General features: G+C 42.1%; 1 protein-coding gene across 7 annotated transcripts in view; it reads left to right on the top strand.

Annotated features, from left to right (window-relative positions):
- Positions 1–13358, top strand: part of ADCY7 (adenylate cyclase 7) — a 225804-nt gene that overhangs the window by 165555 nt on the left and 46891 nt on the right. For all 7 annotated transcript variants that reach the window (XM_075325745.1, XM_075325741.1, XM_075325742.1 and 4 more), the window contains 4 exons: positions 1738–1887; positions 6890–7035; positions 7156–7267; positions 12675–12802. In XM_075325745.1, the coding sequence (XP_075181860.1) occupies positions 1738–1887; positions 6890–7035; positions 7156–7267; positions 12675–12802 (536 nt within the window). The remainder of the gene's footprint in view (positions 1–1737; positions 1888–6889; positions 7036–7155; positions 7268–12674; positions 12803–13358) is intronic.

Here is a 13358-nt window from a genome sequence, read left to right as displayed (position 1 = left end):
TAAAAAAAAAATGGGTGAACCACCCCTTTAAGCAGCAGGAGTTATCATTGCTCCATAGCAGTCTGGCAATAAAAATAAAATAAAAAAACGTTGGGGGTTTTTCCTCCTATATTAGTATAATTTTAAGATATTTAGATATGGCTCGGCTATGGTTACTTTACATAAATCAATATTAAAGGTGAATATAAGAACTGTATTATACCTTATCACAGAGTCCTTCTTCCTTTTCCCACTTATGAGCCTAGTATACTCTATGGGTAGGGGGCGGAGCGAGGAGTACAGTGAGAAAACCATGGTATACCATGACAAAGATGTTCTTTTAAAGGCAACCTATAACCTTCAAAAAAGCTAAATGCTGCAGTGCTACTTTAAAAGGAATCTATAAGCAGGTTTTTGCTGAGAATTGTGTGCCGCTCCCGTGCCAGCAGCCTGACGCTGCTCAGGTCTGGACCTTCCGGTGGGTGGCTCGAGGGTCTCCAGACCCGGGGGATCCCGCGGACACTCCGAATGAAAAAGGGGGATTTGATGGACGTATATGTACGGGCTGGGCCGTACTAGGTTCGTGATGCCACCCACGGTATGTGGTGATATTGGACACCACCGCTGCAGTTACGGAGCACCCGGGGGGAGAGGTTATGCAGCAAGTTGTTAACCCCTCCATGGGCAGGGATGGTGGCCCCGGGACCCGTTGGGGTTTGGTGGTGCAGGAAGATGGGCGACCGCAGGGTGCTGGTGTACTCACTATTAAGAAAACACACGAGTCTCTGGTAAACCAAGGTGATGGTGGTTGGTGCCCGCAGCCGGCTGCGTCCTGGTTCCCCCAACCGGCTTGTGGTCTCTGTCTTTCTCCTGCACCTGTTTTAGAACGGTGGACTGCCTGTGCTTGCAACTTCAGGAGTCCACTCCCGGCTGGATGTGGCCTAAGGAGCCCTTGCCCGCAGACGCTGGCCCGTGGGATCTCTGAGCCGTGGCAGTAGCCTGTTATCCCCCTCGGTGGGCTGTTGCCTTCAATCGGGACTTTGGGTGGGACAGGACCTCTAGTCCTGGCCGCAATCAGTTAATTAACCAGTTCCAGTCTCTTCTGGACCTAGCTTCAGGGTCTGAGTACCCCCCTGTGTGCTCCGGTTTCCAAGTCGGTTCCTCGGGTCGGTACCGGCGGGCCACTACCCTGTCCCGGTCCAACTCTGTTTCACCGAGCCGTCTTCCCGGCTCCTGCAGACGTAGACCGCCGTCTGCCTCCTGGCCAAAGGCACCAGGGCTCCTACCCTGGTACCTGTCAGTTCTACTTCAGGCCTGAGACACAGGCCTGACCTCCACTATCCTTGAACTCTATAACTCCAGTCTCTGACTGAACTGTTGCTTTCCCCGCCCTGGACTGTCTAAAACTCCTAGGTGGGTGTCTTCCAACTGCCTGGGTCCGCCCCCTGGTGTGTCTATCAAGCCCTTAGGGGGTGACTAGGGTTTTAAGGGTTTGGCTGATGTCACCTGTGAGGGAAGGGTGTTGTGTGGGGCCCTATTTGTGACTACCTGGCCCGGCCAGGGCGTCACAATTGCATGGTGAAGGGGCAGAAACTCTGATTCCAGTGATTACTTAGACAAATTTTGTTTATTTGATCCACAAAGACTGGAGCTAATTGCTCTTTAATTCTACATTACAGATTTTAATGTATTTGTTTTGTACTTATTATTTTGTTGTTGTTGTTGTTTAGTAACTGATGACATTTTTGTATTTTCCAGCTTATTGCAAATGCCATTATATTCCTCTGTGGGAATCTTATAGGAGCATTTCACAAATACCACATGCAGGACGCCTCCAGGGACCTGTACAATTACACAGCAAAATGCATTCGGGTAAAGATGAAACTGGAAATGCAAAAGAGGCAACAGGTGAGAAGTCACTAAATATCTCATACTAAAATTATTCAAATACACCGTGTGCAGAATTATTAGGCAAGTTGTGTTTTAGAGGATTTTTTTTATTATTGATCAACAATTATGTTCCCCAAAAGACTCATAAATATCAAAGCTTAATATTTTTGGAAGTTGGAGTGTTTTTTTTTTAGATTTGACTATCTTAGGAGGATATCTGTTTGTGCAGGTAACTATTACTGTGCAGAATTATTAGGCAACTTAATAAAAACCAAATATATTCCCATCTCACTTGTTTATTTTCCCCAGGTAAACCAATATAACTGCACAAAATTTAGAAATAAACATTTCTGACATGCAGAAACAAAACCCCAAAAAATTAGTGATCAATATAGCCACCTTTCTTTATGATGACACTCAGCAGCCGACCATCCATAGATTCTGTCAGTTGCTTGATCTGTTTACGATCAACATTGCGTGCAGCAGCCACCACAGCCTCCAGACACTGCTCCCAGAGGTGTACTGTTTTCCCTCCCTGTAGATCTCACATTTTATGAGGGACCACAGGTTCTCTATGGGGTTCAAATCAGGTGAACAAGGGGGCCATGTCATTATTTTTTCATCTTCATATCATCTTCATTTTTCATCTAGACCTTTACTGGCCAGCCACGCTGTGGAGTAGTTAGATGCATGTGATGGAGCATTGTCCTGCATGAAAATCATGTTTTTCTTGAACGATACCGACTTCTTCCTGTACGACTGCTTGAAGAAGTTGTCTTCCAGAAACTGGCAGTAGGCCTGGGAGTTGAGCTTCACTCCATCCTCAACCTGAAAAGGTCCCACAAGTTGATCTTTGCTGATACCAGCCCATACCAGTTTCCCACCTCCAACCTTGCTGGCGTCTGAGTCGGAGTGGAGCTCTCTGCCCTTTACTGATCCAGCCTCTGGCCCATCCATCTGGCCCATCAAGAATCACTCTCATTTCATCAGTCCATAAAACCTTTGAAAAATCAGTCTTAAGATATTTCTTGTCCCAGTCTTGACGTTTTATCTTATGTTTCTTGTTCAAAGCTGGTGGTTTTTCAGCCTTCCTTACCTTGGCCATGTCCTTGAGTATGGCACACCTTGTGCTTTTTGATACTCCAGTGACGTTGCAGCTCTGAAATATGGCCAAACTGGTGGCAAATGGAATTTTGGAAGCTTCCCGCTTGATTTTCCTCAATTCATGGGCAGTTTTTTTGCGCCTTTTTTGCCCAACACACTTCTTGCGACCCTGTTGGCTATTTGCCAGGAAACGCTTGATTGTTCGGTGATCACGCTTCAAAAGTTTGGCAATTTCAAGACTGCTGCATCCCTCTGCAAGACATCTCACAACTTTGGACTTTTCAGAGCCCGTCATATCTCTCTTCTGACCCATTTTGCCAAAGGAAAGGAAGTTGCCTAATAATTAAGCACACCTTATATAGGGTGTTGATGTCATTACACCGCACCCCTCCTCATTACAGAGAGGCACATCACCTGATTTACTTAATTGGTAGTTGGCTCTCGAGCCTATACAGCTTGGAATAGGACAACATGTATAAAAAGTATCATGTGATCAAAATACTCATTTGCCTAATAATTCTGCACACAGTGTATGTTCAATAAAAACAAGTTAAGTAATTTGCACATTTCAGAATCAAATCTGTATTGTGTTCGTGAACAGGCATAGGTCAATAGACAAAAGACATACAGTGCCAGTGTACATCTCACAGTCCAGCCATTCATATGGGATATGGCTCACATGGAGATTTCACACGGGAGGACTTTTTACCTCCATACACAGACAGCTAATGAATTCACCTGGACTTTCCCATGTCCTCCATAACACTCCCCAGTATGGGGTTATGTGAGCAGCCAGTCCCACATCTCTCTCTGACTGCTCGTTAACCTGGCCTTTGTCAGCCCTATTAATCCTCTCAGTACTATATGTACTGGAGCTTGCTTCCAGGTTTACATCACTGAGTATATCCACCTCTGTGATACATATCTCCCATCTATGATGTGTCCGGTGGTCATCTTACAATGAAGAAACAGTTACTCAAAATGGTTCTGCTAGTACCACTTCTTGCTCAACTTTTGCCAAAGTTTCTTCAAGGTACAATAAACCTTGGAACAAACTGCTACAATGTGACCTGAAAGAATTCATTGCAAAGTAGGAAATACTTTACCCCTTTTGAATTAATGATAAACTCTGTATAGCTGCCAAAAAAAAACAGTTATTCATGATGGAAAATGCTCCTGCAGGTATGGGACCATGTATCATTTTATGCATTTGCCTTTGTTTATGCTCTTCCTCTTTATATAATGATATATAATTTTGCAGTGAAGGGTGGCAAGAAGCACTCAGCTCAGCACTTTTATGTTTTTTTGTTAATTTTGAAGACCCAGCTATGGATAATGCATAAGAGGATTGGGAGAAAACTTGGATAAACCATCTACTTATAGCCAAAAAGCTTTCATGTTCAATATACAATGGGAATCTGTCATCAGGTTTTTGATATGTCCGGTAGTCTGATAGCAGCAAAACGTAGAGAAAGAGACCTTGATCCCAGCGATGTTACTGGGCTTCTTACTGTAATTAAACTTGCTGCCATTTAATCCTCCATATTAATGAGCTCTGCATTGTCCCACCCCAAAACGGATTGGCAGATTTCTGCCTATGCACAGCGTGCACAGAAAGCTGCTAATCAATGGTACGGTTGGTGGTTATACAGGACTCAGCATTCAGAGAACTGATAGAGCTGTAGCAGGCAAAACTGTTTTAATCAAAACTAATAAATATCAAAAATACCTTCAGATAAAAAATTCGTTAGAATTAAATAAATAAAGGGAATGATGGTGCAAATATCATTAAAATTATTATTTTTATTCAACAATTAAAATAAATATTTTACAAATCCATATAAATATTAGGCAGGAAAAAATGTCCCATAAATTATAGCAGCGGTTTTACTAGGAAAATAAAGTGCATAATGCCAAGATCACTTAAAAAGTCAATCCCTAATATATGACAAAGTGCACAGTGCAAAATTGTATCTAAATCCTATGTCATATATAAATAAGGTTGTGGTATAATGATCCTATGTAATAATATTTTAACAATTATTTAAATTGCAAGGAAAATGATACCTTAAGTGATCTGTAAAAGCTCCAAAGTGTACCGCAAAGCCCCGACACGTGTTTCAGCGATCCTTTCCTCAGGGGGTGCTAATATTTATATGGATTTGTAAAATATTTATTTTAATTGTTGAATAAAAATAATAATTTTAATGATATTTGCACCATCATTCCCTTTATTTAATTCTAACAAATTTTTTATCTGAAGGTATTTTTGATATTTATTGAAATTTAATGGTGATATTTATACGGAAATTTTGATTATTATATTTTAATCAAAACTGCAGCAAGCAGCCCTATATGTGACACATCGCTGGAATCAGGATCTCTGCCCCTATATTCTGCTGCTCTCAAATGGAGTAGTAAAAATATTTAACAGATTCCTTTTAATCTGATTGGCTAAGTTACTTTTCTGCTCTTCTACACTTTCATCTACAACTTTTTTTTTTCACTTCTGAAGCTGCAAGATTAGATTGGGACTACATGGTGCCACATCGCACTGCCAGTATCACAATGTGACTGCAGGATACTGAGAGAGAGGGGGCTCCTATACTGTTGTTCATGCTAGCGAACCTTAGCTATCTCTAACCTCCGGATTACCACTGATAATGGAGATGCTGGAGTCCGGTGCCTTGCTTAACTCCTGACCAGAACTAATCAATAAGGGGCAGGAGTGTGATGGAAACACAGATAAAGGCAGACAGGGAAAACCAAAACTCAGACACACTGCAAACTCATAGGAGTAAACAGTGAGAAACTAAGGAGAAAAACAAGAGAAGTAAGGCAGCAACAAAAGGATAACAAGGGTTAACACCACAACTGCTCACAGCAATGAATTACTACAGGCACCAGTCTGGATCACAACATCTCACCAGACCAGAGAAGCTATAGCTGGCATTAATGGAATCGCCCAGCCAGCATATATAGGAGTGGAGGAGTTTCCTTCTATTTTGAATGATTTAGTGGAACAAATGTGACTGGCTCCCCCACAGCATGTAATCAAAGAAGACTAACAAGCAGCCCAGCATAGATTAACTCTTGCTTGCCTGCTTATGAACTACAAGTGTGTGAAGCAATGCCAGAGTCTGCCTGCGCTGATCACACACATCACAGAAGTTAACAGGCAAAGTGCCAGAATCTCTAGTCTCCACAGATTCTGACGCCGCCATGACAGTTGGCGATGTCTGTAAAAACCTCCTTGTGACAGTCAGAGATTATACGTAATAGGACCATGCTTCATTGCAACCTAATGTAACCTGCAAGCTTACCCAACCCCAACAAACAAGTCTTGTTTGTGAACATTGTGGCAACCCGACAATGTTCACATCCATGTGGCTGTGTGGCCTCCCCATACTTTGATATTTGGCCACGTGGCTTGTACTCCAGTCTTGTTCTTACTGATGATAGGACTGTGAATTACCATACACATAATCTAGCTGTTTTCGATGACCTCTATTTTCGATGACCTCTCCATAAACCTGCACAATCCAAGGAGACGGAGATTAGTTGGAGATATATGACATTGGCCTCTCCCAGAGAAATACAACTTAAGAGATCTTCGTTTTCACAACAATTGGGAAGTCCCATACAGATATTGTAGTCAATAAGCTCTATTGATACTAATTTATGAGCAGTTTAATAGATTGAACACAGTAAGTATACATATTGTCATCCTGATACAGTCTACATATGGACATGCGCTGTAGAAATGACTCTATCCTATCCTTCTCTAACACTTTCCCATTCTTCTTTCTATTCCTCGCTACCTTTTCCTCTTTCACTCCTTTCACCATTCTCTCTCAGTATTTCATATCAATTGAGTATTACTCAATGTAACTCCCATACCTGGCCCCCTTCCCAGGAGAGCCTTCTGTTGTCCGTCCTGCCTGTCTATATATCAATGGAGATGAAGTTGGCAATTCAGGACAGACTAAAGGAAACCAACGACATTCGCCAACCCGACAAAAACTTCCATAGCTTATATGTAAAGCGGCACCAAAACGTCAGGTAAGTGTAACCGCAAAAACTCTTTATACTCAACGGTTCTTACATTATAAAATACAAACGACTACACGGTTGATTGACTAATTTTCTTGTTTTATTCATTGCTCCTTTCCTCCCTTTCAGTATTCTGTATGCGGATATTGTGGGCTTCACACGACTTGCCAGTGACTGTTCCCCGAAGGAACTTGTTGTCATGCTGAATGAGCTGTTTGGAAAGTTTGACCAGATAGCGAAGGTGAGGATGCATTTCACAGTAAAGAGAAAGTTAAAAAGTTAAAGCTCTGGTTGTTTTACATATAAAAGTCCAACTTTTTATCTTAAATAGTTTGTCCAACCAAAGCCAATTGTGCTGTCTGGTCAGCAGCATTTCAGCCAGACGGCAGTGGACGCCTGGAATCTGATGAATTCACATAAAACTGCTCCCAAGTCTCCTACCTCCATATACTCAGTGTCTGTCAATGGTGGAGGAGGGCTCCCCTAATAAATACAGTGGGCCACAATGGGCACACTTAAAAGAGCAGGAGGAGCTGATCAGATACAGCTCTGGCAAAAATTAAGAGACCACTGCAAAATTGTCAGTTTTTCTGATTTTTTTCTTTTATATTTTTGAGTAAAATGTAAATTGTTCTTTTATTCTATAAACTACTGACATGTCTCCGAATTTCCAAGCAATAAATTTTGTATTTTTTTTCTGAAAATGAGAAATGGTCAAAATAACAAAAAATGCATTGCTTTCAGACCTCTAATAATGCAAAGAAAACAAGGTCATAATCATTTAGAAACATCAATATTAATGTTTTAACTCAGGAACAGTTCAGAAATCAATATTTTGTGGAATAACCATGATTTTTAATCACAGCTTTCATGTGTCTTGGCTGCTTCCCCCCTGGTTTTAACACAACTTTTGGGTGACCTTATGCCACTCCTGGCACAAAAATTCAAGCAGTTCTTTGTTTGATAGCTTGTGATTATCCATCTTCCTCTTGAATACATTCCAGAGGTTTTCAATGAGGTTCAGGTCTGGAGATTGAGCTGGCCATGACAGGGTTTTGATGTGGTGATCCTTCATCCACACATTGATTGACCTAGTTGTGTGGCATGGTCCTGCTGTAAAAAACAGTCCTCAGAGTTGGGGAACATTGCCTCAGCAGAAGGAAGCAACTGTTTTTCCAGGATAACTTGTATGCGGCTTGATTCATATGTCCTTCGCAAAGTTTAATCTGCCCAATTCCAGCCTTGCTGAAGCATCCCCAGATCATCACCAATCCTCCACCAAATTTCACAGTGGGTGCAAGACACTGTGGCTTGTATGCTTCTCCAGGTCTCCGGCTAACCATTTGACAACCAGGTGTTGGGCAAAGCTGAAAATTAGACTCATCAGAGAATATTACCTTACTCCAGTCTTGTATGGTCCAATTGGGCAGATTAAACTTTGTGAAGGACGTATGAATCAAGCTGCATACAAGTTTATTCTGGAAAAACAGTTGCTTCCTTCTGCTCAGGCAATGTTCCCCAACTCTGAGGACTGTTTTTTTTCCAACAGGACAATGCGCCATGCCACACAGCTAGGTCAATCAATGTGTGGATGAAGGATCACCACATCAAAACCCTGTCATGGCCAGCCCAATCTTCAGACTTGAACCACATTGAAAACCTCTGGAATGTAATCAAGAGGAAGATGGATAGTCACAAGCCATCAAACAAAGTAGAACTGCTTACATTATTGCACCAGGAGTGGCATTAATTTCAATTAATAAAATTCAAGTTATACTGAATATTTCCGATTAAACTATATATCATTCTGCTCAGCTTCTCCTTCTCAATACAGATCGGACATTTCCCTTTCCCAGGTGCATCCTATGACCAGGAGGATGTGGGATAAAAAGTTGTAGATTTAGTTTCTTCTGAAAAAGTAGAAAAGTTGTAAATAAGAGGAATATTTTATAGCTTGTGGTTAATGTTAGATATTTGTTAGGTTCATTTATTAAAAATGTGATACCTGCTTTTGGGTTGAAATTTTTTTTTTCTATAGAAGAAAAAGATTGGGTATGTTTACTTAGAATGTGTGCATACAGTTAGGTCCAGAAATATTTGGACAGTGACACAATTTTCGCGAGTTGGGCTCTGCATGCCACCACATTGGATTTGAAATGAAACCTCTACAACAGAATTCAAGTGCAGATTGTAACGTTTAATTTGAAGGTTTGAACAAAAATATCTGATAGAAATTGTAGGAATTGTACACATTTTTTTCCAAACACTCCATATTTTAGGAGGTCAAAAGTAATTGGACAAATAAACCAAACCCCAAAAAACAATTTTTATTTTCAATATTTTGTTGCGAATCCTTTGGAGACAATCACTGCCTTAAGTCTGGAACCCATGGACATCACCAAACGCTGGGTTTCCTCCTTCTTAATGCTTTGCCAGGCCTTTACAGCCGCAGCCTTCAGGTCTTGCTTGTTTGTGGGTCTTTCCGTCTTAAGTCTGGATTTGAGCAAGTGAAATGCATGCTCAATTGGGTTAAGATCTGGTGATTGACTTGGCCATTGCAGAATGTTCCACTTTTTTGCACTCATGAACTCCTGGGTAGCTTTGGCTGTATGCTTGGGGTCATTGTCCATCTGTACTATGAAGCGCCGTCCGATCAACTTTGCGGCATTTGGCTGAATCTGGGCTGAAAGTATATCCCGGTACACTTCAGAATTCATCCGGCTACTCTTGTCTGCTGTTATGTCATCAATAAACACAAGTGACCCAGTGCCATTGAAAGCCATGCATGCCCATGCCATCACGTTGCCTCCACCATGTTTTACAGAGGATGTGGTGTGCCTTGGATCATGTGCCGTTCCCTTTCTTCTCCAAACTTTTTTCTTCCCATCATTCTGGTACAGGTTGATCTTGGTCTCATCTGTCCATAGAATACTTTTCCAGAACTGAGCTGGCTTCATGAGGTGTTTTTCAGCAAATTTAACTCTGGCCTGTCTATTTTTGGAATTGATGAATGGTTTGCATCTAGATGTGAACCCTTTGTATTTACTTTCATGGAGTCTTCTCTTTACTGTTGACTTAGAGACAGATACACCTACTTCACTGAGAGTGTTCTGGACTTCAGTTGATGTTGTGAACGGGTTCTTCTTCACCAAAGAAAGTATGCGGCGATCATCCACCACTGTTGTCATCCGTGGACGCCCAGGCCTTTTTGAGTTCCCAAGCTCACCAGTCAATTCCTTTTTTCTCAGAATGTACCCGACTGTTGATTTTGCTACTCCAAGCATGTCTGCTATCTCTCTGATGGATTTTTTCTTTTTTTTTCAGCCCCAGGATGTTCTGCTTCACCTCAATTGAGAGTTCCTTAGACCGCATGTTGTCTGGTCACAGCAACAGCTTCCAAATGCAAAACCACACACCTGTAAACAACCCCAGACCTTTTAACTACTTCATTGATTACAGGTTAACGAGGGAGACGCCTTCAGAGTTAATTGCAGCCCTTAGAGTCCCTTGTCCAATTACTTTTGGTCCCTTGAAAAAGAGGAGGCTATGCATTACAGAGCTATGATTCCTAAACCCTTTCTCCGATTTGGATGTGAAAACTCTCATATTGCAGCTGGGAGTGTGCACTTTCAGCCCATATTATATATATAATTGTATTTCTCAACATGTTTTTGTAAACAGCTAAAATATCAAAACTTGTGTCACTGTCCAAATATTTCTGGACTTAACTGTATATGTATGTACAGTATATATGTAAGTCAGTCTAGGCTCCAGTAAGGTAAAATGTATTATTGCTGCAGAAGTATTTAGCACTGTAGATAATTGTCATAAATGAAGAGGACACATCACCTACCACATTATCTCAAAATATTGTGCTGAACACAATTCCTATTTTCCTGAATTTTTGATATTTATACTCTAGAGGCCGCTTTACACGCTGCAACATCGCTAAAGCGATCTCGTTGGGGTCACCGAATTCGTGACGCACATCCGGCCGCGTTAGTGATGTCGTTGCGTGTGACACCTACGTGCGATCACAAATCGTCGCAAACACGTGCAAAATCGCTAATCGTTGACATGCTCCCCTATTCACAATTATCGATGTGAATACGATGTTGTTCGTCGTTTCTGCGGCAGCACACATCACTATGTGTGACACCGCAGGAACGAGGAAACCTCACCTTACCTGCTGCCACCGGTAATGAAGGAAGGAGGTGGGCGGGATGTTTGTCCCGCTCTTCTCCGCCCCTCCGCTTCGATTGGGTGGCAGCTTAGTGACGTTGCTGTGACGCCGAACGAACCGCCCCCTTAGAAAGGAGGCGGTTCGCCGGTCACAGCGACGTTGCTAGGCAGGTAAGTAGTGTGACGGGTCCGCGTGATTTTGTGCGCCATGGGCAGCGTTTTTTCCATGACGCACAAACGATGGGGGCGGGTACGCACGCTAGTGATCTTGCTAGCGAGATCGCAGCGTGTAAAGCTGTCTTTAGTGTCATGATGTGACTGCAGGTGTCACGCCAGTTACGAGAGGACTCCTGATGAACATCACAACACATAGGGAACATCAGGGTAGCAATAACAGAAGGCCCTGGTACTAGGGAGAGGGTAGTGGGGTCACCTGCTAACACTCACCTGAAGCTGATCCCTGCACTACCTTACTTCTCTAGACGTGTCCTTCGACCCGTGCGCCATCACGTGCCTAGGCCATTGCTGGCCTTAAACTCTACTAGTGATGGCCAGTAGGTGCTAGTCTCGAAAGTGCAATAAGACAACATGAGGAAGGAAAGATAAACAGATGGGGAAAGACACAACAAATAACACTCCACAGCTTTTCCAACAGAAACTTCTCAGCTGTGACACCTCAGCTTCTCCAGAGACAGGCTCCTTCAAAGTGGACAGCATAGATATGAGCTATAGCCGGCATAGGGAGGAGTGAGGAGCAGATATTTATAGCAGAAAGGAGTGGCTTCAGCTGAGGTTACATCCACAGTACCTGTTAGATCACTGGAGGATAGAAATGAACCTTATCCCCTTCAGTACCGGATAGCATTAAATATGCTCCAACTCAGGGTTTTTTTTTTCCATCAGCAGTTTTTTTAAGATTTTCCCATGTTTTTTGATACTTTATAATTTTTACTGTCATTTTCAGTAATATATTTTTTTTTTAGTTCTTTAATAATGAAAAGAACAGACTAGCTATTTTATTTTAAGCCAAAATAATGGTAAGGCGCTCTAAAAGACGTCCAAGCATCTTTTGATCATTCCCATTGAATTGTATACTAAAGTGCAGAGCGTCTTTTTAGCCATATTGTCTCTGAAGGCTGGTATCCTAAAGACCCTCAGGTATTGTGTCCTAAACCCACTGCTCACCTCTACGTAAGTACTGGTCTTTGCTCTACAGAGGTTAGTGCAAGCTTCAGTCAAAAATTTTTGTCCACATTGTGAATTAAGCATTATTGAGCGTGTGCGACAATCACTCCAATAGCTTCTATAAACACTTAGGACTTTAGGATCCCCAGTAACGAGATCGGTGAGACACCACTGATCATTTATCACCTATCCTCTGTATAACTGATGTATCCTGTTTATAAGATAACCCCTTTAAGTTTGCAATTTTATTGTTTTCACATCTATGTTTGCTGTTTCTCCAGGAAAATGAATGCATGAGGATTAAGATTTTAGGGGATTGCTATTACTGCGTCTCTGGTCTACCGGTGTCTCTACCTAACAATGCAAAGAACTGTGTCAAAATGGGACTGGATATGTGTGATGCAATAAAGTAAGTATCTATAAGCCGCAGCTCAGGACATTTGCACAGAGCGTCTCTTTCTGTGGATTATCCTCCTCATCTTTGCATAATACTGGCAGACTGTTGATCTCAGCGGATACTGTGTAATGTATGTCTCCCTTGCTTGTTATTCACACAGATATCACAAGCATCGGCAACAATAACAACTCAGTGATGATCAACCGGATGTATCTGAAACTTGAGACTTTTTTGTATCTAGTGCCAAAAAACTAAGCCCCCAGACCCCTATAGCTAGTGGTGACCAGTGAGCACCAAGACCCGAAAATCTAGTGCTGGCCACTGAGCACCAAGTTCCCTATATCTGGTGCTGACCAATAAGCATCAAGGTTCCCTATATATATCGTGCTGAACACTATGCACCAAGACCCCCTATATGTAGTGTTGACCACTGAGCACCCAGACCCCCTATATATACTGCTGACCACTAAGCCTCAAAACCCCTATATATGATGTCAACCACTAAACACTCCAACCCCCTATATCTAGTGCTTTTCATTGAGCAAAAAGACCCTCTATAGCTAGTCTT

The sequence above is a fragment of the Anomaloglossus baeobatrachus genome, chromosome 10 (assembly GCF_048569485.1).
Source record: "Anomaloglossus baeobatrachus isolate aAnoBae1 chromosome 10, aAnoBae1.hap1, whole genome shotgun sequence".
Lineage (NCBI taxonomy): Eukaryota > Metazoa > Chordata > Amphibia > Anura > Aromobatidae > Anomaloglossus > Anomaloglossus baeobatrachus.
Note: the sequence above shows the minus strand (reverse complement) of the source record. Positions and strands in the feature narration are given on the sequence as shown.